Genomic DNA, 27,208 nt, shown 5'->3' with positions numbered 1-27,208 from the left:
ATGTTCTTTCTGGAGAATGGAAGGTGGAGCCGATCGCGAAATGCATCGCGTGTTGTACTTGACCGTATAGACTACAGCGGAGTAATATGCACGTGTTTGAAGTGACGACGTCAGATGAGGATGCCTTGTCGTGCCTGCCCATTTGAGTGTCAACATCTGCAAAAGGAGATTCAATTGCTTTGAGATCATCAGAAACTTGGTCAAGAGTCTCATCCACTCGAATCCAACAGCAAGAATTCACCAAGTCAAGAACGATCTACGAGCGTTGAATCAAGATGGCTAGAAAAGAATACATCCCGCTTGGTATATATCCATATCCCAAGACCCTCATAGGTAGGCGGGGCATTGATCTAGTGCTGACAACATGTCGACAGAGAATCACCCTGAAGTGATGACCAAGCTAGCTCATGAGTTGGGTCTCTCATCAGCCCTTGCTTTTCACGACATCTACAGCCTGACCGATCCAGATCTCATTGCCCTCGTACCACGACCAGCACATGCCCTGCTCTTTACTTTCCCTGAGACCGATACCTCCATTCCCCACCGAGCACATCAAAAGGCAACCGATGCAGTCTACGAAGGTTCCGGTCCGGATGAGCCCGTGCTTTGGTATCCTCAGTATGTTCATAACGCCTGTGGGCTCATGGGGCTCCTCCACTGCACTGTCAATGACCCTGCGGCCGACTTCATCGAAAAGGCAAGTACCCTGGACCAGTTCCGCCAGGCAACCATTTCCTTGAAACCCAAAGATCGTGGCGAGTTCATTCATGATTCGGAGGTGCTGGAGAAGGCCCATGCTGCAGCTTCGCAGGCTGGAGATACTGTTGCTCCAGAACTGGGTGGAGACCCTGGTAACGCCTTCATTGCGTATGTCAAGGGCAAGGACGGACATCTCTATGAATTGGATGGAGGGAGGGGTGGACCAGTCGATTTGGGTGTACTCCAAGAGGAAGAAGATGTCTTGAGCAAGAATGCTCTCGACCTGGGACCGTTGCAATATGTCAAGCGTGAAGGGTCTGGCGGTGGTACTGTGGCATTCAGCTGCACCGTGCTGGCACCAAGTTTTGTCTGAGATGGCAGAAGCTCTAGTCACTTGCTGTCCTGTCGCTTGACCGCGAGCTTGGGAGACTCAGCCACTTTTGAGCAAGAACTCTGGGCTTTTGAGATCGACCCAACCCAAGTTGGGCTCACTTTGTTTCCACCCCAGCCGATCCTGTACCAGAGGTGAATAGGTGCGGACTTCTTCGACGGGGTATGACAAGAATGAAATTTCTTCCTGACGGGAGACTCCGGTGCATGAGAACATGGCGTACACTGTCCTGCTTTCACGAGTTCCTTCCTTTGCAGTGCCCAATGGTTTCTTGTAAGCGCCACCGCCGTGGTACAAGCTGCCCAGGAAGATCAACGCCTCACCGACTTGGAGTTCCACGTCTACTACCCCTTTGTCCCCATCGCAGCCAAAGTCAGGCTGGTCATCCCCCCACAGGTGACTACCGGGCACGACTCTGGTAGCGCCATTGGCCACTGTAGTATCGACGCCAGGGACAAAGAGACCGAGTAGGACATCTCGGCCTTTGGTGTATTCATCAGCAGGGTGATGACGGGCGTGATGATTCTTATCGTCGCGATGTAAGCCCTGGGCTTCGGTGCCCGGGGGAATGTCAAAAGAGATGGCAATGGACAGCAGTGGATGACTGGTTGTGGTCACAGGTCGGGCTCCGTACCAATGTGTGGTTTCCAGAGCCAGGAAATGTTCGCAGAGGTCCTGGTATAGTGTATCCGCATACCATTGCTCTCGGACGGTGGCACTTTTGGCGATCAGACGGGTCACGGTTCTGGTCTTTCCTTGCAACGCGCCAACGGTGACGCCAGTGTCCTGTTGGTCCAGCCAGGGCCTCACCTCGTCATTGGCCTTGTCTACGGTGGCCTGGTTGGTAAAATCTTTGATAATGACGCAGCCGTCTTGTTCGAGGGCCTCGATCAATGCAAGGCGAGATACTGAGCGCGAAAGTCGCTTGACCGAGGGTGAGGGTCTGTCGAGCTCGCCCAGGGAGCTCCAGGCCACGCGTCGCGCTTGCTGAAGAAAATATGCCATCAGTTGGATTGTTAAAACTGGAAGAAAAGTACGGGCTTGGAGTGAAGTTCAGTCGTGTCGTAGGAGGAGCGTTGTAGTCAGATTGGGAGAAGGCTGCCCAGGTCAAGATATAAAGAGATCCACTCGGCTACGGGATCAGTGGTAAAACTGGAGTGAAATAGTTCCTCCATGGACTCACAGCGGCCAAGTCAATCATTATAATTAGATTACTATCATGCGCGGACATATCCCCTTGGAGGCGGTCAAACTTTACGTGAGGGCGATAGCTCACATAGCTCACCTTGCTGACTGGGTTGAGCTGTAGGATCCTTGCGGGCAGGCCACTTGAGGGTCATGGGTAATGGGAAAATGCTTCATCATCGTTCGGATTGACGGCTGATGACGACGACTTTAAGCAAAATCGAGCCTGGTGGACGTTGTCGGCACGCTTGGCGGAGGATGGTGCTCCACGGGGGCCGAGGCGCCATTTTCCGGCTGCGCTGCTCGCTACCTTTAGAGGCTGGAGGGCTCGAACTTGGGTTGTGGCCATCGCTTGCATCTCAACGTCTCGCGTCTCTACTGATCAGAAATCATCCACCCGTGCCAGAGCTTCTCCGATTTCATTGTTCTTGGCCTACGTGGATCAACGGGTAGGTCGGGTGGTCAGATTGCCTCCATCAGGCGCTAGAATTGTGATCTTCGCATGTGTCCATACCCATGTGGTGCAGTTCATCGGTTTCCGACCGATTGGCCAGCGCATGAAGTTGGCCTCACCATCGTGGCAAAAGAGGTCAGGATTCCTTAGCTCGGGTTGAACCATAAGCCAATTTCTACTGCCTTGGGCGTAACCACAAGCATACTTTATCCAGGGTCGACATCTAATCTGGGCCCATTGTCTACGGAGTAGTGCGAATGACACTGGCCCTTTCCACCCGGGCTTTAACACAAGAGTCCTAGGTTTGTGTGTTGAATGACAACTGGCGGGACGATTTGTCTGCACGAGGCAAGGCTGATATCGTTCGTGTAACTGGTCATTGCTTACTAAGTGAAGCCCAAGAGTTTGCCTGCAACCGCATCCCACTCAGAGGACCACCGACGCCGACTCTCTAGTTGGGCTCCTTGTTTTAATCGGGCTAGTTGAGTCGAACTCGGGTCGCAGAGTTGACGAAGATGTTCGGCCATTTCATCCGAACTTTCAAAGCCTCGTCCGTTAACATCTTCTTGAACCAATTCTGGCCAAGCTGCAAATTTGCTCCAGCCCAAGACTGGTAAGCCAGCGCCAAACATGTCGACAACCTTCATAGGCAGGTCGACCCCACTGCTGCTGGTGTGGAGGGAGATGCCGAGGTCAGCAGATCCCAGGAGTAATGCATAGTTGTCAAAACTGAGCCAGTCGGTATAAATGGTGACCCTTTTGAGGGCGTTGCTAGCGTTTAGGTGACGGATTCTGTCGAGGTAAAAATCCTTTTGTGGACCCTTTCCTGTTATGACGACGACCAATTCAGGCAGGTGAGTGCGAAGGGAAGTGGAGCTTGCAGAGTAAGCAGAGAGAGCATCCAGGAAGAGGCCAAAATCTTCGTCGGCAGTCCAGGAGGTGGACGAAACCAGAAGACGGGCCTTGTTGTCGAGGATACTTTTAAAATGACTGGCAAGAAGAGAGTAATTCTCAAGGAAAGCAGCACGTTGTGCTTGTGTAAGTGGACGATAGATCTCTGCTGGTCTGTCATGTAAAGTGAGGACAGGAGACTGAGTGACGAAGTCAGCTTTGATAATTTTGGCCATGGCGTCGGTGACGGCAAAGTTGGCAGTGGCGGCTTTGGCGAAGAACGTCTCGTATGTTTTGGAGAGAGAGACAAGGGGATGACGGGCACCGAGCTTGAGAGCAAGGATGGAGTATCCAAAATTATGCCAGTCGATGATCAAGCGGGTACCGCGTGCAATGGAGATCAAGCTTGCGATGAGGAGAGTTGGTATGGAAGGCGGGTTCTGATACAGAATGAGCTAGAGCACACCCAAGGCTTGATGGACAATTACCTGCACCAGCAGCCACTTGGCCGGCTTCGAGGTATAGCCCAAGGCTCTCCAGAGAAACCATAGTTGCAAGAGTACCTTGAGAGGGGCGTAAAGAAGGAAGAGAGTCCGATTAGATGTTTGCAAAACCCGTGGCGATGGGGTCAGTGGTATGATTGTAGCGCCAGGATGGGCAAGCAACTCAGGCAGAGGCTCTGATTCTGCGAAGGAGACTTAGCTACGCGCTTTTAGCCCAGTCGATTGCAATCAATAATCACCAAGATATCCAATGAGCTGGACTTGACCTCCATGTTTGGCGATGCTCAGTGCATGATACTGCATACGAGGACTTCGGCCGATATCGCCGAGAACCAAGACTTGAACTGAACATATTTTCTCTGAAGGATCACGCTGAGAGGGTAAAAGGAGGAGGAAGATGGTGAAGAGTGTAGAGATCAAGACCAGAACGGTCAATAACATGACTGTCTTGGGGCATATCACCATGCGTGTGCCAGTTGTTGAGGTGGTGGTCGGTTTGACCAGGTGTCAAAATGCGCTGATCGGCACCTGCCCAATAGTGAGAAGTTGAGGACCTGCAGCATGACGTCGAATCATGATCCATGTGGAAGGAGCAACTGACAACCGCATTATTCTTGAACAACATCCGCACACTCAGGATCTTGAATTTTCAAGAATTCACAACAGCACTTACCTAGTAGTCATGGACATTGTTGTGTTACAGTATGCTGTGAGACAAGTCAGGATGAATGACGATGATGATAACGCCATTTCAGTGATAATATAGGAGCTGCATCGGAGACTCAAAGGATCAGGGTATCAGGGGCACCCTGGGCTGATTTCCCAGGCTGACTTGACAAAGTTAGGGGCTCGCTAATCTTGGCGTTGGCCACTGTGCCCCTCGAGAACCCCTCGCCACGCCCGAGGTTTTCACAAGCCCCAGGACGCCTCGGGCCTCCTTATAGGCTCTTCGGCCGCTAACTCCAAGCCCCTCGGCCTTTTCTGGCATTGCCCTATAACACCGTAGCGACTATTTCGTGCATCATGCAGCCTCGACCATGGAATTTAGAGTTGCCCAGGGGATCTACGAAGACCTTTGGGCCAGTCACAGCGACTCGTGTCACCAATTAGTGCCCCGATCAATGCCCATTAATTGGTCGATAGTAACGACGAGAGAGAGAAAGTGGCCTCGTCCTCAATGCCTTTCACACTTGCCCATTGCTCGTCCTCAAATCGTCTCCTCCTCTGTTCTTTACCACCATATCTTAACCATCGACAGACATTTTTTTGTGTCAGGCCAGACACTATTTACACATCGCCTCCACTATCTTTTGCATAGAGACCTTTGCGTCGATCTCTCTCGCTATCATCGCCAGGCGCAGGCTTACCCCCTGGATCAGTACCTGAGGCTCCAGTACCTCCAAACACCCCTCCCACCTGCCTGCACACCACATCTCAACACACAAATCCATGCTCGACAATCCCTTGACGCGCGAATGTTGAACCATTCAAACTATTACTCGTCGCTATATCCCTCTTTAACGCGACCATGACTGCCACCTTCACCCTTCCTGTGGCTTCGACCGACAATTGTGGCCACGGCCGGGGCCATTCACAATCACACTCACATTCGCCCTCGCACTCACACCCTCACTCACATTCCCACACCCCCTCGCACTCGCGGTCATATCAGCGAGCCCGAGCTGGAAGCCGTCTGACCTCTCCATTCCCTCTCCCCCGAATTCCTTCCGACTCTACGGTCGACCACGCAGATATGGATGAGGCAGTTGACGGCAACGTCTTTCATTCACATACACACAAGCATGTAGTCAAAGCCCCGCCTTTGGATACAACTGCTGCTCAATTTATGTTCAAGAGGAGGGAAACCGAGCGATCGCCGTATACTCCAGGTTTGACTCGACGCCCAACAACCCTCCACCGAAATTTCTCTAAACCCACTCAACTCCTCCTTCATTCCACCGAGAATTACTCTTTACTACATGGCATTCTGGCCGACGATGATTCGAGACGCATATTCTATTTTATGATCCTGAACCTGTTGTTCATGGTCGTCCAATCCACCTACGGCTTCCTGACCGGGTCTCTAGGCTTGATCAGCGACAGCATACATATGTTTTTCGACTGTGTCGCTCTCCTCGTCGGGGTATGTGCTGCCGTTATGAGCAAGTGGCCTCCTAGTCTCAAATTCCCCTATGGTTATGGCAAAATCGACACCCTGGCAGGTTTGGGAAATGGCATCTTCCTGATGCTCATCAGCATTGAGATCGTCTATGAGGCGATCGAACGACTCTTTACTGGCGCTGATGTGAGTCGGACGGGAGAACTCCTTCTTGTCAGCACTGCTGGATTTCTCGTCAACTTGGTCGGTATCTTTGCCTTCCACGGCGCACACGATCACGGACACGACCATGGGCACGGGCACGGGCACGATCATAGTCATGATCATGACCATGATCACAGCCACGGCCACTCTCACTCTGGTGCAGACTCAGACGCACACCACCATCATGATCATGGAAACGATCAACACCATTGTGAACATGATCATGGACATACCCATTCCCACAACCAGGGTCTAACGCTGTTGACTGCGTCAGCTTCCCCAATGAAAAGCAAACAACCAGCCACAGGCCATCACCATGGCACAGAAAACATGCAAGGCATCTACTTGCACATCATGGCAGATGCCCTTGGCTCCCTCTCTGTGGTGGCCTCGACTTTACTTGTTCGATGGACAGGCTGGAGTGGGTTTGATCCTTTAGCATCGTGCCTCATTGCTGTCCTGATCTTTGCGTCCACCATTCCCCTTGTCATCTCCACCACCAAAATTCTCCTCCTGTCACTCAACTCGGACATTGAATACAACCTCCGAGGCATTCTTAGTGGAGTGGCCGAAGTTAGAGGCGTAGTTGGCTACACCGTGCCCAAATTCTGGCTAGAAGACATCAAGAAAGAACCTGGTCATCATCATGGCCATTCTCATGGTCATTCGCATGGCCACTCCCACAAACTCAGTGATGGTCATGATTCTGATACAACTCAGACCAACGACGACCCGACCGTCCTCGGAGTCATCCATGTCATCGCATCACCAGCGGCCGATCCAGAGGATGTTAGAGAAAGAGTTTCGTTATATCTCAGACAACGAAAAATGGACATTGTGGTCCAAGTCGAAAGAGAAGGCGAGAATAAATGTTGGTGTGGTGGTGGAATCAAGACCGCCACAAGTTCATAGCAGCACTATACAAACTCTTGTCATGACTTGCAACTTATATATATACATGTATCATATACAGCTTCCACAATTCAGTTATTCAACCAGGTAGCAAACCCTGCCAGCCTAGTGCATTCCTCACTGCGATCGAAATATATCACTCTCTGTGGTCACATATATAAGATTGTCAACACTGCCCACCATCAACATATACAACTATTCATAGTACATCTGATATGAGTCGGCAGGGAACCCTATCGTCCACGACAAGCGAGTTACAAAGGAAAGCCAAAACCCTTATGCAAGGCTGCATTGCGTATCCAAACCTCCAACACCACCGCCTCCAACCCCCCTCCCTTCCCTATCCTTCATTGCATTTCATTCCATACCTACTTACTAGGTATCCTTCAATTCAAAACCCAACTCGCCCAAACCCACGCTCCCTCCGCAATACACCCCAACGCGAGGACCACAAACCCAAGTAAAAGCCCCGTTCCCACCCGACCCTGCGCATCACGCTGCCAACTCAAGGGATACGCTTTATCTTCAAAAACCACTTCTCCATCACCTTGATCCGCTCCGCGACCAGGAAGTCCGAATAAGATCCACATGGTCGTCGTGAATAGCGATGCTATGATTGTCAAGGCGAGGAATAATAGCACACGCCAGAGACAGAATGTATAGTGTAGATATAGGGTGGGGATTCCATCGATGGTGGTATGTGAAACTGAATGTGAATGTGTATGTGGGTGTCTATGGCTGTGGATACGACTTGGTGGTACAGCTTCGTAATTTGACCATGTTGATGCAGTGTTGGGGGTTTGAGGTTGACTGTGAGAGACGGTGGATTTAAGTCGTTGTGGATAGGTCTGGAATGGCATTCGTGGCATGGCGATGTTGCTTGCTTGGGTTGATGAACCTGGGGCTGGGGCTTGGGCTGGGTTACGGAGATTGGTGGTGCTATTGTTGCTGTGAGGAACAGAGGGTTTCACTTCACCGTCGTTTTCGTTGTGGTTATGGACGGCATTATGCTGCTGGGTATTATGATTGGTACTTGTAGCGATACTTCCTCCGTCTCGTGATGGCATAAACGAGAACACCGGGCTAACGGTCGAGTCGGCGGGACTGTCGTCATTGGATAGTCGAGATCGATGGCGTGGCGATGCAGTAATACGACCACCTCGGTGCACATGCTGCTGGTTTCGAAGCCAGAGTAGCCAGACTTTTCGCCGATGTCCAAGTCGCGGTCGGAGTAAGTGTCGTATGAAGTCTGCGCCATCGATGGTCAAAGGTTGTTGACCGTGCCAATCTCCATGTCCATATCCATATCCATATCCAGATCCAGAATAACCATGGATGGAAGGTGACGACGACGGTGAGGATGACGAAGATGATGGTGCTAGGCTTGCATGTGACAATTTGCTCGCCGAGAATAGCCCACGTACCAGTCCATGGAATTTGCTGTTGTATGTCTTCTGGATTAATTTGAATAGTTGTTCGTCGTCGAAAGTGGTTTTGTCGACAACTTCGACCTCGACTTTGACCCTCGCCGATGGATGACGTGCAAGTCGTAGATCGAGGAAGAGAATCTCTGGAGCCACAGGCGATGGGAAGCGATCAGATCGGCTGGTGGTGGGCATGATCGAAGGTTTGGTTGAAATTGGCACGATTGGCGGCTTTTCGTTGATGGAAATATCTAAATCATCATCCTTCTCTTCCGCAGAATCGACTTCGGTCTGGTCTGATAGAGGGCGTGCTCGCCGATAACCATGACCCGACGAAGTTTGATTGGCTTGAGAAGAAGTTTCATCCTCTTCAGTAATACTGTTCTGTCGTGCCGGGTAGGGTGTGCTGACGATGGATTCACGGAACGTACTGCTATCGGTGGCGGTACGGCCGATGACCAAGTTCGATGGGCGGATCGTTACCCTTCGACCAGACTGGCTGATAGGGGCGGAGATTGCCCGAGAGAGCTTCTTGTCGACTTCCACTGGATTGGAACGAAGGCCGTCGACAAAAGGGGTGTTGCCGGACTTTGTGGTCACTTGATTGGCATCCCTGTCCCTCTTGTGTAGTCGGAGAGATCCAAATCCCCCGAGTGGTGTTGGCAGGGTAGTTGTCCCTGTGACTGTTTCTGGGCTAGTGGGATATTCGATGACGGTGTTTTTGATCGTGTCCCTTGCCTCGGTGCGGTCTATGGCTGCATCTTCGGGAGCGATGTTTGCGATATCTTCGAAGCTGGGATTCTTGCCCTCCAGAGCGTCCAAGGCGTCTTGTCTGCCTCCTGGGGAGGTTACCTTGATGTGATCATCTATTTCTTTCTCGGTTTCCGCATTCATGGTATGTAGCTTTCTGAGCTGGTGGCTCGGACTGAGAGCTGTTGGAACCAACATTGCAGGCTCTTCTTCTATTGGCGTGCTATCGGGCGCGAACAGCTTGCCGATAGAGCCTCCAGAGTCGTTGCAGTGTTGCACAATGCGTGGTCGGGCAACACGCACACTACTGGCTCGTTGCACGATGGATGAACGTGGAGAAGCAACTGTGGATTCGTCAGAGCCGTCGTCATAGAAGGATGTGGGCTCTTCTGGACCGTCTGTAGAGCTGGCGGGTATGATCAAGGGATCACCAAAAGGGCCAACTGTCTCGCTGACCGGGTCATACGCTGGATCGGCTGGGCTTGTATCTGTAGCCGGGCCTGACACACCCAAAGGTTTGTTCTTCATCATCTTCTTGAGCACCCCTTTGTCCTTGATCAGCGAGGCTGTTTTCACCGGCTCACTTATGTCCGAGTCGGTCGTCGTCTTGGACCATCGGCTCACTTCTTGAGGGGTCACATGTCGTTCTCCAGAGCGTCTGAGGAGATTCGAAATGCCGCCTTTCCAGGAGAGACGAGAAGATGGTTTAGGAGAGAGACTTGCATCGTTGACAGACATATCGGATCCTGTCTCGATGGACGCGACCTCGCTGTGAGGAGTCGATCCTTGAGTGACAATATTGGGTTTTTGGCCAAAGCCAGCTGAGCCAGCTGGTATAGTGTCAGAGTCGACTGCCATGGGGAGTGGCTCGAGTCATCGAGTATTTGGAAGACGAGGCATCTTTCGCCGCCATACTCTCGTATTTCAAGGTGCTCCGCGACGGGCTCATCATTCGCTTGCAGCGAAGGTCGTCGTCGTGGGGGCCAGCGGTGGCAGTGGAATTGAAAGAAGATTGCCGTTTGCGGAAATGCGATCATCATCGCAGCCGAAGTTTCTGGATTGCGACAAGATTCGCGGTAGAGAGGATGGAGAACTGTCAGCACGCTCGACTGGACAATGAGGATGCATATGCTGGATATTTTGGTCGGTCCTGTTCGCAGTCAAATGATTGATGATGCTGGGGTGACACATGTTCGTGCCGCATTCCAGTTGAGACTTGGATGGGCAAATTATCCCACGTGTCTGACGAGGTTATATGTTGAGATTGTGACGATCTAGACGTGCTTCGATGCGATGACAAGTGGCTTATTTCTTGTCAGACTGGCCGAGTTCTGAAAGGAGATGAATTCTGGGCGATGGTGTCTCACCCTCGATATTTGCCTTGACAGTATGGACAAACATCGAACTCACTAAACAGCATCCGACTTAAGCATAGACCATCCGACATATCCAGCTTGCCGGGATCGAGGAACTGTTTTCCGCATTGGGCACAAGACATGCAAATCCCAGGCTCCTGGATTGCGAGAAAGGTGAGGCTGCAACGAGTAAAGACATGTCCCTTGGCACATCGAGCTGAGGTATCAAAGGGAATAGATGAGTTGCAAACCTCGCAAATTTCCTCGCTTAGACTTGTCAGGTGCATTTCCGGATCCGTCGAGTGCGTTTGATGTCCATTGGTTGGCAATTGGCCTGCCTCTGCGTTGGTTTGATCAACGGTAGTCCCTGTAATTGTGCTTGAGATCGCTGCAGCCCAGGGTTCAAGGCTTGTGAATTCGTTCGAGTACATTCTGATCAAAGAGATGGCGTTGCGGGCAACCTTCCTGTCTAGATCACTCTTGATCATTGCTGGTGATATGCCAGCCAAGAACAATAAAATGCGGTGGATGACATTGACGCGAGATTCCATCAAAGGTTTTTGTCTTTGAGGAGTCAGGTTGGCGACAAAGACCCATGTATGCTGATGATTTGCTGTCGTAGATTGGAGCATCCTGGATGGATGAAATGTCACACATGCAGCAGCTTGGGTATGATCATGAGAATAAGCTGTGCCCCAGCTACGCACGCGAACTTGGCCCCCGAGTTTCCATTTTTGGTCAAACTCTGACTTTGGCCCAATGATTGCCTCATCAAAGAAGGATGACTGGGGTTGCTGAAGAAGCATATGTCCATTGTGTAGCTTGTCCAATTGTGTGATATCAACTGCTATCTCAGCGGGGGTTGAAAAGTCTGTCGAGAATGGCCCAACTCTCGATACTCGGACCGAAAAGTATTGCGCACGTTTTACCTGACCGAAGCTCACCTTGACCTGGAGTTCAGCAGTGACAGGCACATCATCACGGTGAGATTCAAAGGTCCAAGCCGTCGTCTCAATGTCGGAAACGGGTGAGGAGGTTTCGAGTACTTGTCGCAGGAACGAGCCAGGTTCAACAGGAAGAGGAGAGGTGAGCGCATGAGCTGCAATGGGGTCGATGACCCAGTTACCATAATCCATATTCTGTGTCTTCCGGACTCGACAGACGTGGAGATTCTGGGCATCGTCAGCGAGGATCAATAGGTGAGTTCCTGATTTGGTTCCTTCGATTTGAGTAAGTTTGGGTAACCAGGCAAAGCTGCGTATTCTTGTTGCGCGCCTAAACTGTGTGTCTGAAGTGATCGAGGCGGGCTTGATTAGATTGTTAACCACACATGTTCTCTGCCATACGCCGGGATCTCCATTGGTCTCCCAAAGCGAGAGGAGCAAGTTGGAAGTCAGAACAGAGAGGACGTTTCGAGTATAACGGCCCAAACCCGGAGGAGACCATGACACAGCAATCCCAACAGAATCAGATTGCTCCTCGCCAATCGAGAGGTCGGCAATGGTCGTGGGACTGAGTTGAGGCCACTCTGAGAGGGTGAACTGATTGATGCGCATAGTATACTTGTGCCATTGTTGACTGGGGATGTTCGCTGGGCGGCTCATAGACGCATCACGGGGCGTCAAAATGTGCACAATCTCACCGGCAGCGATTGCAATGTCTTCAGCTTCCCAGGCAATGGCTTTGGGACAAACCGGCCAGCCATTTAGCTGGATGGAAAAGGTCATGATTGTTATTGGCCATTGAAGATCTGCAATCGAGACCTAGATCAGGACAGCCGACTCGACGGACGCACAGTATCACGCTGTCATATCGTGAGACCGAATACATGTACTATGGTGTACAAATCAGATTGTTCGCATGGTGTTTATCATTGGTCGCATGAAGATGGTAACTCATGTGGAGGAAGAAACGGAAATCACGTGGAGAGAAAGAACATCACATGTTTTATGCCAAGATTGGTTATCTTCAGATTCACGTGTACTCTGTATGTATCTTTGACCAAGAGAGGTATGATCTCATCACAAGTACTCTGTAGTATTATTATGCGAAGGACGCTTTGCATAATCTCAGATGCTACGAGAAGCCGTGTCATCTCTCAAATTGATCCTCGTCTGGTGGGGTGGGCATTTGATAAGTGTAGAGGGAAGCTGATATCACGTGGATTGCCTTCCACTGCACAAGGCTGAGATTAGAGATGAGCCACCGAGCCAGCTACCGGATATGGCTTAGTGTGTTTGTCTAATTGAGGAGGATCTGAAGTGGACACGTCGACCGCCCATGCATGTCAGCCGCTGGACTCCGTAGAGATGGTTTCCTCATGAAAAGTGGTCCATTGCGTCACGTCGTGTATCTGTTGTATTTTCAGGCCAGCCAGATTTAGATTCAGGCCACAATAAGCATGCTCAAGCAACAGGATCAGCAGCATATCTAGAAAGGGCAATATCAAACTCATGATGATATGGAGCCTCGCGGGAACCATGTGGCAGTTATCACGTTAGTTATCTAGTACAGATACTATTTGGTGGTACCACGATCGTGGATTGAAGAATCTGTGGCAATCTGATCTGAATCTAGCAAGTGCACAGTGTCACTTGTAATCTATCCAAGCTAGCACGCTACGGACATTCCAATTTTGGCAGATTACGGAGTATGTTTTGGGACGGTAATGCACAGTATCAGGGGATACGGTGGGAAGGTACTGGGGCTGGACAAAGATTATAATTGGGTGGCATGGGCCCTGCCTTGATTTCAGGGGAGCCATGTTCCAAATTTGGATACACATGACTCAAATGATTGGGTCCCAGTGGGCAGGCGGAGACATCTCTGGGGATCATCATGCACCAACCTAGGGCTAACCAGAAGCTAATGATGTTTAGTATCAATGTTTTTTGCCATCAAAGAATCTCCCAGCAACGGGTACTGCAAGACTACGGTCAAGCCGTTACAGTTGACTGGTTACAGTAACAGGGCTGAGACCTGACCAGACATGGGGACCATCGATTCACGGTGAGATCTCAGATGCACTCGTTGCCTCCCACGTCTCGCTTTGACTTTGTTGCAAATCATGACTCGTTCCAGTTGCTGGGCTTGGTGTCGGTCATGCAATGCCATGCACTCGTCTCAGGCTTTAGCCACAGACAATTTTACATTTGTCCCTCCACCATGATGACTGCTGCGGGCGCTGCGGGCACTGCGCCATCCCTGCTTCCCCTATTGCGCCTATCAGCATCGCCCCTGCCTCTTGTAACTTCGGCTCTTGCCCGAGCTCCCAAGCCAAACGGCGCCAAGTAGTCAGTAGTCGAGAAGGAGCGGCCATGAACAGCGAGTAGGAGCGACCGCGTTTTCCCTCTGGTTTCATTGACTGATTACCTTATTATTATTATTATTGTCATCGCGACTCTTTGCCCTCCCCTTCTCCTGACCCTCCTTCATCCATCCTCCGTAGGTTTTATATACCCTCCCCCCCCTTCCCTTCGTTTGTCCCCTCCTGCTCTCCGCCCTCGCCAGCAGCAGGAGTATTCTTACCATGGCGGCTTCAATCTCGCCGTCGGTCATTGTGACCCAAATACAGAACTATCTCGGTACCAACGAGACAACCGCAGACGCTCTTTTCAATTCCCCAGCTGTCACTGCCATTGGCACCTACAAATGGTTCATTGGCACAGGCATCTTCGTCCTGGTCACTGCCATTCAGTTCATCAGGTATCTGCTCAAGGACAGACCTCCCCCAGGCTTGAAGTTGATCCCAGGCCCAACCTCAACCATCCCCTACATTGGACGCGTCCACGATGTCGACCCCAACTGCCCATGGTTCGCCATGAAGAAGTTCGCTGACGAGTATGGTGGTATCTTCCGTTCCACCATCTGTGGTGAGATGCACATCTGGGTTGGAAACCCCGACATCGCCTATGACCTCCTTTGCAAGAAGGCCAGAATCTACTCTTCTCGACCCGAGGTTGCTGCAGTCCCAGGAAGTGACTCTCAGGGCCAATACCTCCCTCTCCTTGAGCATGGCGGTAAGAATACCCACCCCTTTTCCATCCTGTACACTCATTCTGACAAATTCAGAACACTGGCGCAACCAGCGCAAGTTCGCCCACACCGTCCTGACCGCCGGATTCAACCAAAAGTACTATGGTTACATTAGCCACGAGGCTAAGCGATTCCTCTACAAGCTCCTCCTTGATCCCAAGGACCACTTTGCTCTCACCGATCGCTTCTGTGGTCGCATCAGCGCCCGTCTCGGCTATGGTCACCCTGAATCCGCTGCTGCTCACTGCAAAAACGCTGGTGAATTCATTCCTCAGATCTCTCCCTCTGGTTCAATCACCAATCTGATGCCCTTCCTCGGTGGTCTTCCCGAATGGCTGAACCCCTCCATTGCCAAAGTTCGCAAGCGACGTGAAAAGGAAGAAAAGCTATGGAAAGGTCTGATGAAACAAGTCTCCCAAGAAATCGAAAACGGAACAGCTCCAATCAGCTATGCCAAAACCTACTTTGAGCGCAAGCAAGCAGAAAGCGGCTCTCGTTCCTTCGGTTTTGACGACCATGAAGCTGCATATGCCGTTGGCATGTTAGTCACTGTCGCCATCTTCACCATCGGTGGTCCACTCTACTGCTTCTTCCTCGCCATGGTTCTCCACCCTGAATGGCAAGAAAAGGTACGCAACGAATACGATGAGGTCATTGGTGACCGTGTCGTCGAGGTTACTGATGCCCCTAATCTACCTCTTCTCCGTGCCTGTATCAAGGAGTGTGTCAGATGGCGACCCCCGGTCCCCTTGGGCGTCCCCCGTCTTCTGGAAGAGGATGACGAGTGGAATGGTTACTATCTACCCAAGGGTGCTGTGATCCACGCCATTGATCTTGCCCTAGCCCGCAACCCCAAGCTATACCCAGATCCAGAAACCTACAACCCAGCTCGCTGGCTTGAACCAGAGTACCCCACCTACAAGGAGCCTCTCACTGAGCACCCACGACTTATGGGTCACCACGGTTTCGGCATGGGTCGCCGCATGTGCCCCGGTATCGAGGTTACCGAAGCCGAGCTTCTCGTTGCCTGCGGCAGCATAGTTGGCTGCTTCGAGCTCAAGCCCTATATGGATGCCAACGGTCAGCCCAAGTGGCCCGCGAGCTACAATTTCACTCCCAACGTGATTGGTGGTCCCCTCCCCTTCGAGATGGATGTCAAAGTCCGAAGCCCCGAGAAGGCCTCTCGCATCAAGGTGTGGTACGAAGAGAGCGTGGCTGATGAGGCGGCTGGCAAGCTCGCTGCTGGTCTCTAAATAATGGTTAAAGCCATGGCGGTGTAGTTGACGTTGACGGTGTATTGATGACCGGTGGGGAGATTCCAGAACTGGTGTTTGACTGAGCAAGGGTCCTGTACAGATTATTCCCCAGGGGGATCCTGCACCCTCAGGATATTTTTCTTTTAGCGCTTTTTGGATTGGATTTTGGACAATCGGGTACCTCATGCATACATATATTATTAAAACATGAATTTCCTTCAATTCTTCCTCTTTACCGTACGGTCCATCTAGCTATCCTCCCTTTGAATGGCGATGTCATCATCACTGAGAGGTTTCTTGGGCCTGTTGTCTATACTTAGCCGAGACAGGAGGGAGATTTCCATCGCTGCTAGATTATGACTTGAAGCGTTGATTTCTTGCGCGACGCTGGACCGTGAACAATGATATCTGATGATTGGATGGAAACTGAACGCTACACTAAGTAAGACTCATGGTATCATGCATAAAAAAATACCAAACTTCAACCTCTCATTAAAACTTCAAAGCTTGCTTTCCTTCATGCGAACCATCTTCACTCATCCTTGCCAGCGCTTGAATGCAATCAAATATCGTCAAAAGTGATTCCAACTCATTCCAGTCCATCCGCCATCCGCGATGTTAAAAAGAGAAATCGATCAATCCATCAGTCATGTTCGGGCTCGCTTCCTTCCCTTCGTTTCTCATGACCAAAAAACACCAGTCTCTGCAAATCGAGGAGAGTCGTCCGTCCGTCCACGTCTGTTTAATTCATTCGGAGAACCAAAAACTGTCGTTTTATGCCACCCTGACCTCAGACCCTGGTTTACGATCGAGTTGCACACCATCAACAATAGCAGCATCCTCAGTCAAAATGATAGTCGTCGTCGTCGATGATTTGTCAGTAACGCCAAAATCCTTCAATTGCAAGTCCAAATTGGATTCAGGCAAGTCAAGGAACGAAGTCCTGGTTAAGAGTGTCGGGGCTGCAGCAGCAGGCGAAGGTGGGTTTTCACCAGCTGGAGAGATCCCGTCTCGAGGCGTAAAGAACATATCGGAGTCGGATCCTGCTACGGATGGTCTGTGGTGCTGGAGGTCTTGACTGGTGCGTTGGCTGGACGAGGGGCTCTGTACTAATACTCGTGGTTGAATCAAAGGTTGATGTTGGTGGATGGGCTCCATGTCGAATACAGGCTGGCTGATCACCACATCTGGCAATTCGGTCGTATCCTCGTTGCCGTAAAACAGTTCTTCTGTTTCGACCACGTCCTCGTGGAGATGCTGCTGCTGTTGCTGTCCTTGCCCTTGGCCTTCCATGAGAGGCGTGTTCTCAGGGATCTCTTCCTCCTCTTCAGCAATAATAACCGAATCGACATTCCGGCGCCCATGCAAACTCGCAAATCGGACAAATTTAGGCGGATCAAGATGTTTCCTGGGCCTTCTGGAAGTCGGCGTCACTGGTGATGACCCTTGCCCGCTTCCGCCTTCGATGCTACTTTGCGGCGACGAAAGTACAGCTTCCTTGTTAACATGCGTCGGCGAAGCGATCAACGGTTCGATAGTGGCTTGACGAGTCTCAGTCTCGCTGATGGGCATGGGAATGATGGGTGTGAATTTCCGGCGACTCGCGTCCGAAAGTCTTCTTCCAGATGATGATTCGGATGTGCGTTCCAGCTCGAAGCTGAAATTTGTTCGAAGGTTTTCGTTTTCCATTACGGGGCTGAGGCCAGATGAAAATCCTGATGGTTTCTTGACTTTGCCGCAGCATGAACATCGTGAATAGACCGGTGCAGATTGGATTTCTTTTTCTTTGCCCTTGTTTGTATCTGGAATGATGACGGATAAAGCTTGAGTTTCATCTTTTTCTTCCACTTGAGCACCTTGTGCGGTTTCATTCTTCTCAGAATCGGGATGGTCAGTTTGCTGGCCGTCGGCTGACGTGAGGGTTTGTCTCCTCGCCTTTCTCAATTTCCCAGGTTTCTCGTCACTTGCATTAGATTTGTCTCCTCCGAAAAGGGCTGAGCTGATGGTAAACCTCCTCTGCTTGTCCTTTTTAGGTGATGCTGGTGGCGGTGGCAGTGGCGGTGGTTGTTCTTGCTGTTCTTGCTGATCTTGCTGTTCTTCCCCTTGCGGCGGAGGCAGCATTGGGGCTACTGGAAGAGTCCGGGGTGGTTGGGGTCGCGGCTGCTCGTTTACCGAGGGCGTCCTTACTGGATCGTGTTCTATATCGTCGCTGTCTGAAAATTCCTTGGGCTGATTGTGAGGATCGTTTGGATCCAAGACTGGAAAAGCTTCCGTTTCCTCAACCATCATTGACACTGGAGAGTCTGTCACCCTCGGTGGGCTTGCGGGTCGCGACGAAGCAACACTAATGTTCGATATAGAGTTGGCTCGAGGAGCGGGTAAGCTTTGGGAGCGGTCGGTTCCCAGATCCTGAGAATGTCGGTGTCGTTCTGGTGAGACGCCGAACGCGCTCTGCCTCGGTCGTGAGAATTGCGATAGAGGGTTGGCGACAATAGTTGCCGATGGGCGTTGCAGCATATTCATCGACCCCGTTCGGGTGACTTCTGGCCCTCTATAAGTGGGAAGACCTCGGTATGTCGTTGACGAGCTTGAGCTAGATGGTCTGGAGGAGGGTGCACTCGACATGAAGCTCGCGTGATAATGCCCCCGCGGTCGAGGCGCATATATAATGCCATTCGAGTGGGGAACTTGGTAGGTATGCTGATGATTGTGGTGGTGGTGACTGTGACTACTCGATTGTGACGACCGTCGACCTCCACTCGGCGTATGAGGCGGGGTGAGGACATCATGTGGTGAATTGCGCGACACCGAGTGTCGATGCGAGCTCAAGCCATCGTCTGGCGACGTTGGCGGTGTGCCGGTGGTGGATCGGCGAGATCGAGCCGGCGATGAAGCGTGAGAGCTTGAGTGACTCCCCGCTGAAGATGCGATAGCACTATTGTTGAGCGACCGGATTTCAGCAGGTGTTAACTTGGCCACATGAGGTTTGATTCGAATGGAATGGCGTTGTCGCTGCTTAAGGCTCTTCTGCAGCTTGCCCATGTCGAAGTCATCTAGATTAATCCCATCCCATTAGTAAATTCTAAACAGCGCAGCGAATGCGAGAATTTAAAACTGGGCCAAAAATGTGAGAAAACCGGGAAAAGACATCGAAGCCGATGCCCGCAAAACACAAATTCAACCAACTTAACCTTGCTGGCGGTGTGGCTTTGTCTGGCTGAAACATGCCGAGTTTGGTGACAAAAGACGTACCTGTTGGGCGGGCGGTGGCAGTCATGGCGGGCATGGCTGGTCGTAATCCACTGGATGTACGTAGAAACAAGACCCGATATTGTCAAAGCATCTGTCAGTCAAGGTCTGTGCGTAAGTGGTGGCAGCGCTTGAAAACCGCGTGGTTGGTATAGTGGGGTGAGATGCGACACCCGTAACCAGGACTGGTCGTCAGGCAACACACTTCCGAAGTGATGTAGCGATGAACCCGGAACTCGTACGACGACGAAGGCAACGATCGATATAGTCCTAGTGATTCGGACAGAGAGTTGTCGAGGTGAATTTGAGTGGCCAAAGATCGATGTTCATTCGTAGACAATCGAGACTGAGATGATTGCGCGAGTGAAGAAGACCATGAGTGAACGAGTGACTGAAGGAATCTCGGGCAAGAAAGCTAGACAAATTCTCTTGTTGGGATGATCACCGAACCCGAGGTTTGCATCGCGTCCGCGGATCGTGTACGCAGCGAGGCTAGAGATCGAACAGATCCAGGAACAAAGCAGATGGGGTGATGTTCAACCCGGCTGGTGGCAAAGGTATATGCAAGTGAGAGAAGGCTCGTAACATCAAAAGAGGAAGATAGGCGCGTGGATGCCGATAATGTGAGAGCGAAACACGCCTATAGAGAGAGGCACGAGAGGCACGAGAGGCACGAGAGGCCGGGCAGGGGTGATGATAGCGATTGCCTCTTCACTTAAGCGAGAGGCTTGTAAATCAATCCAGGCTCCCCCTTCTCTGTCTTGCGTGGTCTGCGTCGATCTGAACGTGCATTGATGCCATTTCTACAATGATCGACTTCGGATCGAAGCTCGAGGGTGCCCCTTGCTTTTCTGCACAACCTCGAGCACGCTCAACATGGGAATCCAACGATCGCATGGTCAAGTTGCTGCCATGCTACATCCCTTCTCTGTCAAGGTGCCGTCTGTCTCAAAGATGAGAGAACTGATAGCGGTGGGACTGTCCGGGTGGAGTGGCCATTTGGACGCCGTTGGCTGGGTTTTAGGCTGGTGTGCGCCAAATGTCTGAGTCAACGCTGGCTAGACCAATAAGCTCTGTTGGAAACGAGCACTTGAATGCACGCCAAATGACCCAGACTTAATAGCCTTCACCCCCCAAGCAAACACCCAATACACTATTCTCGGGTGGTGCCCACAAAGGCCTGACGTGCCCTGGGTAAGGCCCGCGGCCTCGAGCGTGCCGAAAAGCTGCGGGAACCACAGGCGCCAAACCCAAGCACCAAAGATCCCTCGTCAAACTCTGGGCTCTCCAGATGCTAAACATACATTGAAGCTTTTGGGGTGATATTTGCCTACCTAGGTATGCTTCGGAGGGTGGACCAAAGAGAACAGAGTTGCCCTCCAATCTCTTTTGGGAGACAAGAGGTCAACTGGGCCAGTCACTGAGTCCTTGACCCACAGGTATCCAGGAGCCCTCGGCCCTACGGAGTTTCCTTTGATCAACGAAAGATTGTGGGGTATGGTGTCGTGCCAAATTGACAGTTGGACGTGTTGCGGCATGCCTAACGTTGGCTATCTTTAAGTGAAGCGCCCCTGGTCCTGACTTCAATCGGGTATACTGGGTGGTGAATAGAGATAGTGGTAGGATCTTAGGAGAGGCGACCATACTCATGTGCTTGTGACGACAGCGCAGGATGGTCCTGGTGTGTCCTAAGGAGGTCATCTTTGGGAAGTTTTCGAGAAGTTTTCGACGTCACCGCTAGAGCCCCGTATTTCTGGAGAATTGAACAACGTGGCCAGGGCATTCTCACTGTCTTCAGGAACGCGACCCATAGATGCTGCGCGACATTGATCCGTGTTTAGACCTGATAATACCTGATCTCCAGATTTCAAATTATACTATATCATGAGTAAATATTGTTATCATATGTCAACTGTGAGACCTCCAATGTTGACCGTGGACATTTCGATGACCGTGCAATTACCTGCGCCTCATCGTGAAACTTGTCGTTATGCTATGCATTGAACCTGAACCATAAAGCAATACAGATGAGTCTGGCCTATAACGCCAGTCCTGTGCCATCGCCAGTCCACCTGTAGAGAGCGAGAACTTCGCGTCTCCAATGTTGTTGTTCTGCAAGATCTTCAGGAATGCGTCCACGCACTTGTTGCAGCGCCGAGCGCATGACTTTTCTGAAATTCCGCTGCAGACGAAGTTAGCACAAAGAATACCCCAAGTTAGGAAAAAGGAAAAAGAAGACATACCTGATATTGGGTGTCCAGTGTGGCTACGCATGCCTCGTGAGCCCTGACAATTGTCTCGCAAGCCTTGACCACATCAGGGCTGACGTCTCCTTGCAGTTTGTCCGCAAATAGCAATAGCAGAAAGCTGCCTTGAAGAAGATACACGCCAAAGAAGAATGGCATGAAACTGAGATCTGGGTCATCCTCAATGATTTCGGCCACTGCTTGTGCCGCACTGACAGCGTGTCCTGTCGCCGTGACGAATGACTGAGACGAGATCCATAAATCATTGTCATCAAGCAATGCAATGGGATCCCATTTTCCGGTCAGGAGAATATGCAGCACGTGCATAATGTGGGTACCGTAGGCCACGACCGTCTTGGTCTGCAGGGCAAGCTCCGAAGCATTATGGGAATCATTGGTACCCGCAGAGACCACTGAAGGGGTGACCACATCGTTATGGGAGTTGTCGGGGAGATGACCGCCTGCAGCTTCAAAATCTTTCAAGCTCTGTCCGTAGCTCTCGAGTTGCAGTGTGATTTCTTCGGTGGCCTCGTCCCAACTCTTTGGCTGGCGCGCTCGGGGTCCAAATCGTGGCCGATTTCGTGCGTGGTTGAGATCAAGTATCTCTCCGAGGATGACCATGAGAGGCAAAAAATACCCAAAGACACTATGCGACGTGCACTCGATGTTCAAGCCGCGCCGCCGAGTGGCTGTCTCGGCCGCCTTGTCCAGACGACCTGCTTGGAAAACCTCATCGTCCAACGGTTGCAATAATCCCTCGCACTCTTTGTTGAGAAAGAACATGGGCCGATTGTAACACAAGGCGAGATGGCGATCTTGCATATACAAAAGCCACCATGTCCGGCGACGTTCTTCTCTTTCTTCTTCCGATACGTAACCCACGGTTTTCCGTCGGTTATCACTCAAAAAGTCTCGTTGCCCTGACTTGAGATGACTATCACCAGAAGTCTTGCTTCCCTCTTCTCCATCTTGCTCAGTGGGGTTTGGAGGCAATTCTCGTCCAAGGCGGATTTCACGAGCCAGCGACCAAGCAGCATTCCACCATCGCAAACTAGCTGCCTTTCGTTCGCTTGCGGAAACTACAGTGGCCAAGTGGATATATGTTGCCAGATTGTCGATTTGAGTTCGGTCAACTCCTTGGCCACTGGAGTGGGTTGGGACCACAAGTGCCCCAAGTCCTCCATCGCTGGTCTGGATCTGAGGATAGGTCGGGTTTGGAGTGGGTGCAGATGTATTAGGGTGGCTGTGGATCAGTGGCTTCAGCATATTGATCGTCAATTCCAACAGTTTCTGACAGATTCGGCCTCTTGCATCAAGGTGACTTGTAAGGAATGCGGCATCGCTAGTTTGCGCAGCTGTCCACAGCATGCTCGCGAGCAAAGCCGGCGTACAAGGGCGAGGATCGGAGGGATGAAGGAACGACTTTTTGCGGAAGATGTACCCTAGCACGTACGGATTGGACGGTCTCAGGTAGGCTGACGTCGTGCTTAGGAAATACTGTTCGAGCAGATCGCAGGCCAGGGCCTGTGGAATAATGGACTCGATGTGAGGGAGGAGTGGCCGCAGTACAGGATATCGCAGTTGATCGGTAATTCGAGGTTGATTGGGCAAAGGTTCGGTGATGAAAAGAGGTGATGTGAGAGACATCCAATCTGGCGACTCAACCATTGGTGCTTTGCCCATGAAAGCCACCGAGTAGTCATCACCAAGTGGAAATCCAAAGCCGGTGTTGTTTGGGCCCTGCACGCTGATTGAGTCGAGAGGTTGGGTAGAATACGATTGATTCGGCATAGCAAAGTCCATGGCTCGAGTTTGAGCCATCTGAGGGAGTATTGACTGGTCCATGTCGTGCAGTGGTCCAGTCGGTGCCATTCCAATCCCTTGGGAGGCGTCGTAGGCACCGAAGAAGGCATTTTGATGATGATGGTTCGGCTCGAACGAGGTACTCGGCGGAGGGGTGTTTGCAGAACCCAGAGCACCGGTATCAACTAAGCCATCCGCCGCTTGGAAAGCTGCGCCAGAGTATCTCCGTGGATCAACTGTTTGTTCAGTCGTTGATTGGGAAGTGTGGCTATTGATCTGATGTATATAGTTGGATTCTTCTTGCTGATCAACTTCCTTTTTCGGGGCCCTGCCTCTTTTCTTGTGAACACGAGCGTATTCACATGATAGAGAATTGTCTGTGCAATGGGCGCAAGGCAGCTTTCCATCGCATTTTGTGCGCAGTTGGTTACACTGGTCACAGGCTCGACTAATCCTCCGGCGGACACCTGCATCACTTGTATCATTGCCATCCATTTCACTTTCCCGTCTCTTCCGACCAGCTTGAAGATTCTCTGACTTGAAGGATTGATGGTCTTGTTGAGATTGTGAGATGGAGGATAGTCTTTGCGGGGCCGAGGTCATCAGGTCGGGCCTTTGGGAGTAATCATGGTAGTCGGAGTAGGTGTTTTGATTTTGCGCTGGGCCTCTGGAAAGCATTTTGTCGACCAAACGAAACGGCAATGAGGGTAGAAACGGTCCTTTGTCATAATCCTATGAAGCGTCGTTCGAGGTTGTCTGGCAGGTAGCATACAGAAGAGGGGGGAGTTTTGAGCTCATCGCCACCAAAATCCACCATCCGCAAATGGCTGAACAGCGGAGGAGGCTTCGTGTGGAGGCTTTTTTGTTCACATGAGGAGTGGACAGGCACACTTGTGGGACGACTGGGAACTCCAGACGCGTGGAGGCCCTCGGCCCATGCAGGGTATGTAGCTAACAGGATGGCGGGGGCGCAAGCGTCAGCGACTACTGGGCCAGGGACTCCCAGTGGACGGTGCATTGCTTCTGGAATAGTCTGGTCCGAACCAACTAATGAAAGGCCATGACAGGGGACGCATCAAGGATCGTCGATGGGTCATGCCCCGAACGTCAAAGTCTTTCTGAGGTGATGTGGTGCAATGATTGCTGGCACGCCACTAACCTCTATCCTGGGGTCTCTGGGCGTGAATGAGTGCAGGGGTATCAGCGCCGAGGCGGCCCAAAGGGCCTGAATATGGGCATTTTTTATTCGAGCTCTTTGCTATTGAAGTAAACGAGTGCTCCTGGCCCGAGGCGAATGGGCCTGACCAGCCAATTGGCAACATACTCCGTAGTAAGGAGAGTGAAGCAGCCACCAGCAGTTCGATTGACAAGCTTCGTGGATCTATTCAACTCAAATTTGCAATCCTTACAGCAGTGTGTATGTTGTCTGTACATATAGAAGCTGTCAAAGACTTTATTGAGACAACGGTTAGGCCATTGCCGACATCAGTCGGGACGTACGAAGCACCGGCTGACACTACAACCTGGCAATAATGGAACTGGCTCCAAAATCCTGAGCAAGTAGAAATGTTTAGTGATTGGTGATAAAGTGATGGTTGGGTGTGTCCTGGTGGAGCGGAGGACTCTAGCACCATGCGGTTTGAGTGATGGGATGGTGTTGACCGCCAGTGCCGCCACCTCTACAGCCCAGATCCATTTACCTGCAATAGTTGTCATTTCTCACCAGAGTGACTAGGTAGGTACCTAGGTAGGTAGTTATAGAGTAATGATTTCGGACGCAAGACAGTCGACTGTATGGACTCGTGACTCCCGTAACAATTGCCGAGCCAGAGCCCAGCACATGAGCCCAGCACATGCGCATCGTCCTTGGCTTGGTTGAAGGGCCGAGGGGGGATATGCATGCCCCGGAGGCCGGCCGGAAGCACCCATGCTTTCCTACTCCGTAGACCTTGATTTGGGTCTCGCTCTTTTCCCCAGAAGGGTCCTTGGGCGTTTATTTTAACTTGAATCGACGAGCTCCGGCCAAGCCATTTGCCATCAAAGGCTCCACGGTCTCGAAACTACAACGTAGAGTCGCGTCCTGGTGTCACCATAATGAGATGATGACCTTCTGGTCTCTCGCTGGAGATGACCCAAAGTGTACTGTCCTCTTCAGGGAGGTTCCAAGCTCTTCTCTCCGTAGGATTTGTGTTCCTCCTTACAGTCTTGAGGCCAGGTGGGCCTTGAACGGAATCCACCACAAGTTGTTCGATGGCCCTGGCGACTGATCGATCACCAATCCTTTCTCTACCACAGATGGAAAAACGCAGGCTCCCGCCGACAGCGCCATAGGCTGCGGTATGTTTCTTCTGGAATATTGGGTATTGAACTTGGACGCTTGGTCTGCCGTCTTCCGGGAACACTGCGTTGTCGTTGATAACGCACATGCAGCCATTTCCCTTTTGCAAGTTGGTCCACAGGCTTTCAAATGCTGTATAACATCTGAGTAAGTCTTCTGCATGCCCCATTGTCATGCAAACTGTAACGCATGTCTTGGAAACTCCGGTTCGGGTCGAAGGTGGCCTTCTCTTTTCTCCCCATCTCATTCGTGTATCGCTTTCATTCTTGGAGATCTCTCGCGCGGAGATCACATGATGTTCGATCCCAGGCCGAGGGCTACTTGGGTAGGCTTATGTGAATGAGGCAAACTTCAGTCCCAGTAAATGTAGAGATTTGAAAAACTCGAGTCGATGATGCAACCCTAGTTTGAGGAGCATGATCTACATAAGATCAATCACTCCTGCTTGCATGTGTTTTTTCAGATGTAATGTTGACTTTGGTCGAAATTCCGTCTTCTGAAGGTGGTGCTTGGTCAATCGATCTGGGCTGCGCCATGCGATATCGAAGGTTGATAGATGAAAACAACTCCACGATAATTAGAGGAATTCAACACGTCGGTCATCCGCTGTATCTTAACCTTACGCAATTATCCACTCACTTCCATCTTATACATCCACTTCTGTGAGCATTCCGGCTAAAAGACAGGCTGATGGATGATATCAACTCCACATCGTGATCCAGTGTCTTCGTCTGCTGATCAAGGGCACGCCCAGATGGGAACGATGGACAATGCGCGACAGTCAGGTGGAGAACGACCTAACCACATTCTGTTCATACTTTCGCTTGAGCGTGGGTGCATGCTGAACGTCATTCATTGCGGCTCGGCGAACGATATATCGGATCAGGAACCCATTAGTATTCCATAAGGCGCGATCTGATGATGCACCATCGTCGGTTGTTGTGAGCCATTTGTCGATGATACACCGACTTTACAATCTCACGGAGGCATCGGAGTCTAGATCCACAGTGCTGTGGTATCGTCACACGTGGCCACGGCATGTTTTACAAACTATTCGTCGAGCAGGGCATTATCTTTTGCCAGCTTGAATGAGCCCCTTTAGTGGATTCAAAGGCACTACTTTTGAGGTGAAACTTGAATACACCTCAGGCTGTGCCCGAAGACGAAGCCAATGAACGAATCGTCGAGGGCCGTTTCATTGCTTATGGCCAAGTTGACTTGTCATGCCCATATTTGCGCGGCTGCCAGAGTGGTTTGCCCCGGTTGTATCATTCAAACTTGATTATCCCGGAAAGAAGACATGGTATTGCAGGCGACAACAGTGGTTGGGTCGTCAAGTATTCACAATGTTGGTTGAGAGTCTTCGAGTGCGCAACACCACCAGGATGCCAACC

General features: G+C 51.2%; 10 protein-coding genes across 10 annotated transcripts; 3 read left to right on the top strand and 7 right to left on the bottom strand.

Annotated features, from left to right (window-relative positions):
* Positions 1-164: 164 nt before the first annotated feature.
* Positions 165-1,308, top strand: PV10_02524 (uncharacterized protein). Its single transcript, XM_016366848.1, has 2 exons — positions 165-303; positions 375-1,308. The coding sequence occupies exons 1-2, from the start codon at positions 276-278 to the stop codon at positions 1,070-1,072; spliced, it is 726 nt and encodes a 241-aa protein (XP_016226366.1). The 5' UTR covers positions 165-275; the 3' UTR covers positions 1,073-1,308.
* Positions 319-2,095, bottom strand: PV10_02523 (uncharacterized protein; the record flags this gene model as incomplete). Its single annotated transcript, XM_016366847.1, has 1 exon — positions 319-2,095. The coding sequence occupies one exon, from the start codon at positions 2,093-2,095 to the stop codon at positions 1,130-1,132; it is 966 nt and encodes a 321-aa protein (XP_016226365.1). The 3' UTR covers positions 319-1,129.
* Positions 2,096-2,643: 548 nt separating this feature from the next.
* Positions 2,644-4,599, bottom strand: PV10_02522 (uncharacterized protein). The gene is made up of 3 exons (XM_016366846.1): positions 4,363-4,599; positions 4,109-4,305; positions 2,644-4,060 (listed from the first exon to the last, which is right to left on the bottom strand). Exons 1-3 carry the CDS (start codon positions 4,586-4,588, stop codon positions 3,116-3,118), a joined length of 1,368 nt encoding a protein of 455 aa, XP_016226364.1. The 5' UTR covers positions 4,589-4,599; the 3' UTR covers positions 2,644-3,115.
* A 725-nt stretch (positions 4,600-5,324) lies between these two features.
* PV10_02521 (uncharacterized protein) lies at positions 5,325-7,420 on the top strand. The gene has a single exon (XM_016366845.1). It carries the CDS (start codon positions 5,652-5,654, stop codon positions 7,356-7,358), a length of 1,707 nt encoding a protein of 568 aa, XP_016226363.1. The 5' UTR covers positions 5,325-5,651; the 3' UTR covers positions 7,359-7,420.
* A 324-nt stretch (positions 7,421-7,744) lies between these two features.
* Positions 7,745-10,433, bottom strand: PV10_02520 (uncharacterized protein; the record flags this gene model as incomplete). The annotated part of the gene is made up of 1 exon (XM_016366844.1): positions 7,745-10,433. The coding sequence occupies exon 1, from the start codon at positions 10,388-10,390 to the stop codon at positions 7,745-7,747; it is 2,646 nt and encodes an 881-aa protein (XP_016226362.1). The 5' UTR covers positions 10,391-10,433.
* A 337-nt stretch (positions 10,434-10,770) lies between these two features.
* Positions 10,771-12,614, bottom strand: PV10_02519 (uncharacterized protein; the record flags this gene model as incomplete). Its single annotated transcript, XM_016366843.1, has 1 exon — positions 10,771-12,614. The coding sequence occupies one exon, from the start codon at positions 12,612-12,614 to the stop codon at positions 10,896-10,898; it is 1,719 nt and encodes a 572-aa protein (XP_016226361.1). The 3' UTR covers positions 10,771-10,895.
* Positions 12,615-14,277: 1,663 nt separating this feature from the next.
* PV10_02518 (uncharacterized protein) lies at positions 14,278-16,440 on the top strand. The gene is made up of 2 exons (XM_016366842.1): positions 14,278-14,906; positions 14,959-16,440. Exons 1-2 carry the CDS (start codon positions 14,417-14,419, stop codon positions 16,173-16,175), a joined length of 1,707 nt encoding a protein of 568 aa, XP_016226360.1. The 5' UTR covers positions 14,278-14,416; the 3' UTR covers positions 16,176-16,440.
* A 130-nt stretch (positions 16,441-16,570) lies between these two features.
* Positions 16,571-20,088, bottom strand: PV10_02517 (uncharacterized protein). The gene is made up of 2 exons (XM_016366841.1): positions 19,431-20,088; positions 16,571-19,231 (listed from the first exon to the last, which is right to left on the bottom strand). The coding sequence occupies exons 1-2, from the start codon at positions 19,462-19,464 to the stop codon at positions 16,953-16,955; spliced, it is 2,313 nt and encodes a 770-aa protein (XP_016226359.1). The 5' UTR covers positions 19,465-20,088; the 3' UTR covers positions 16,571-16,952.
* Positions 20,089-21,298: 1,210 nt separating this feature from the next.
* On the bottom strand, positions 21,299-24,154 carry PV10_02516 (uncharacterized protein; the record flags this gene model as incomplete). The annotated part of the gene is made up of 2 exons (XM_016366840.1): positions 21,299-21,609; positions 21,671-24,154. 2 exons carry the CDS (start codon positions 24,152-24,154, stop codon positions 21,466-21,468), a joined length of 2,628 nt encoding a protein of 875 aa, XP_016226358.1. The 3' UTR covers positions 21,299-21,465.
* A 1,382-nt stretch (positions 24,155-25,536) lies between these two features.
* Positions 25,537-25,983, bottom strand: PV10_02515 (uncharacterized protein; the record flags this gene model as incomplete). Its single annotated transcript, XM_016366839.1, has 1 exon — positions 25,537-25,983. One exon carries the CDS (start codon positions 25,981-25,983, stop codon positions 25,537-25,539), a length of 447 nt encoding a protein of 148 aa, XP_016226357.1.
* Positions 25,984-27,208: the final 1,225 nt, after the last annotated feature.

This window comes from Exophiala mesophila, assembly GCF_000836275.1.
Source record: "Exophiala mesophila strain CBS 40295 unplaced genomic scaffold supercont1.2, whole genome shotgun sequence".
Classification (NCBI taxonomy): domain Eukaryota; kingdom Fungi; phylum Ascomycota; class Eurotiomycetes; order Chaetothyriales; family Herpotrichiellaceae; genus Exophiala; species Exophiala mesophila.
This window is presented reverse-complemented; position numbering and strand designations above follow the sequence as displayed.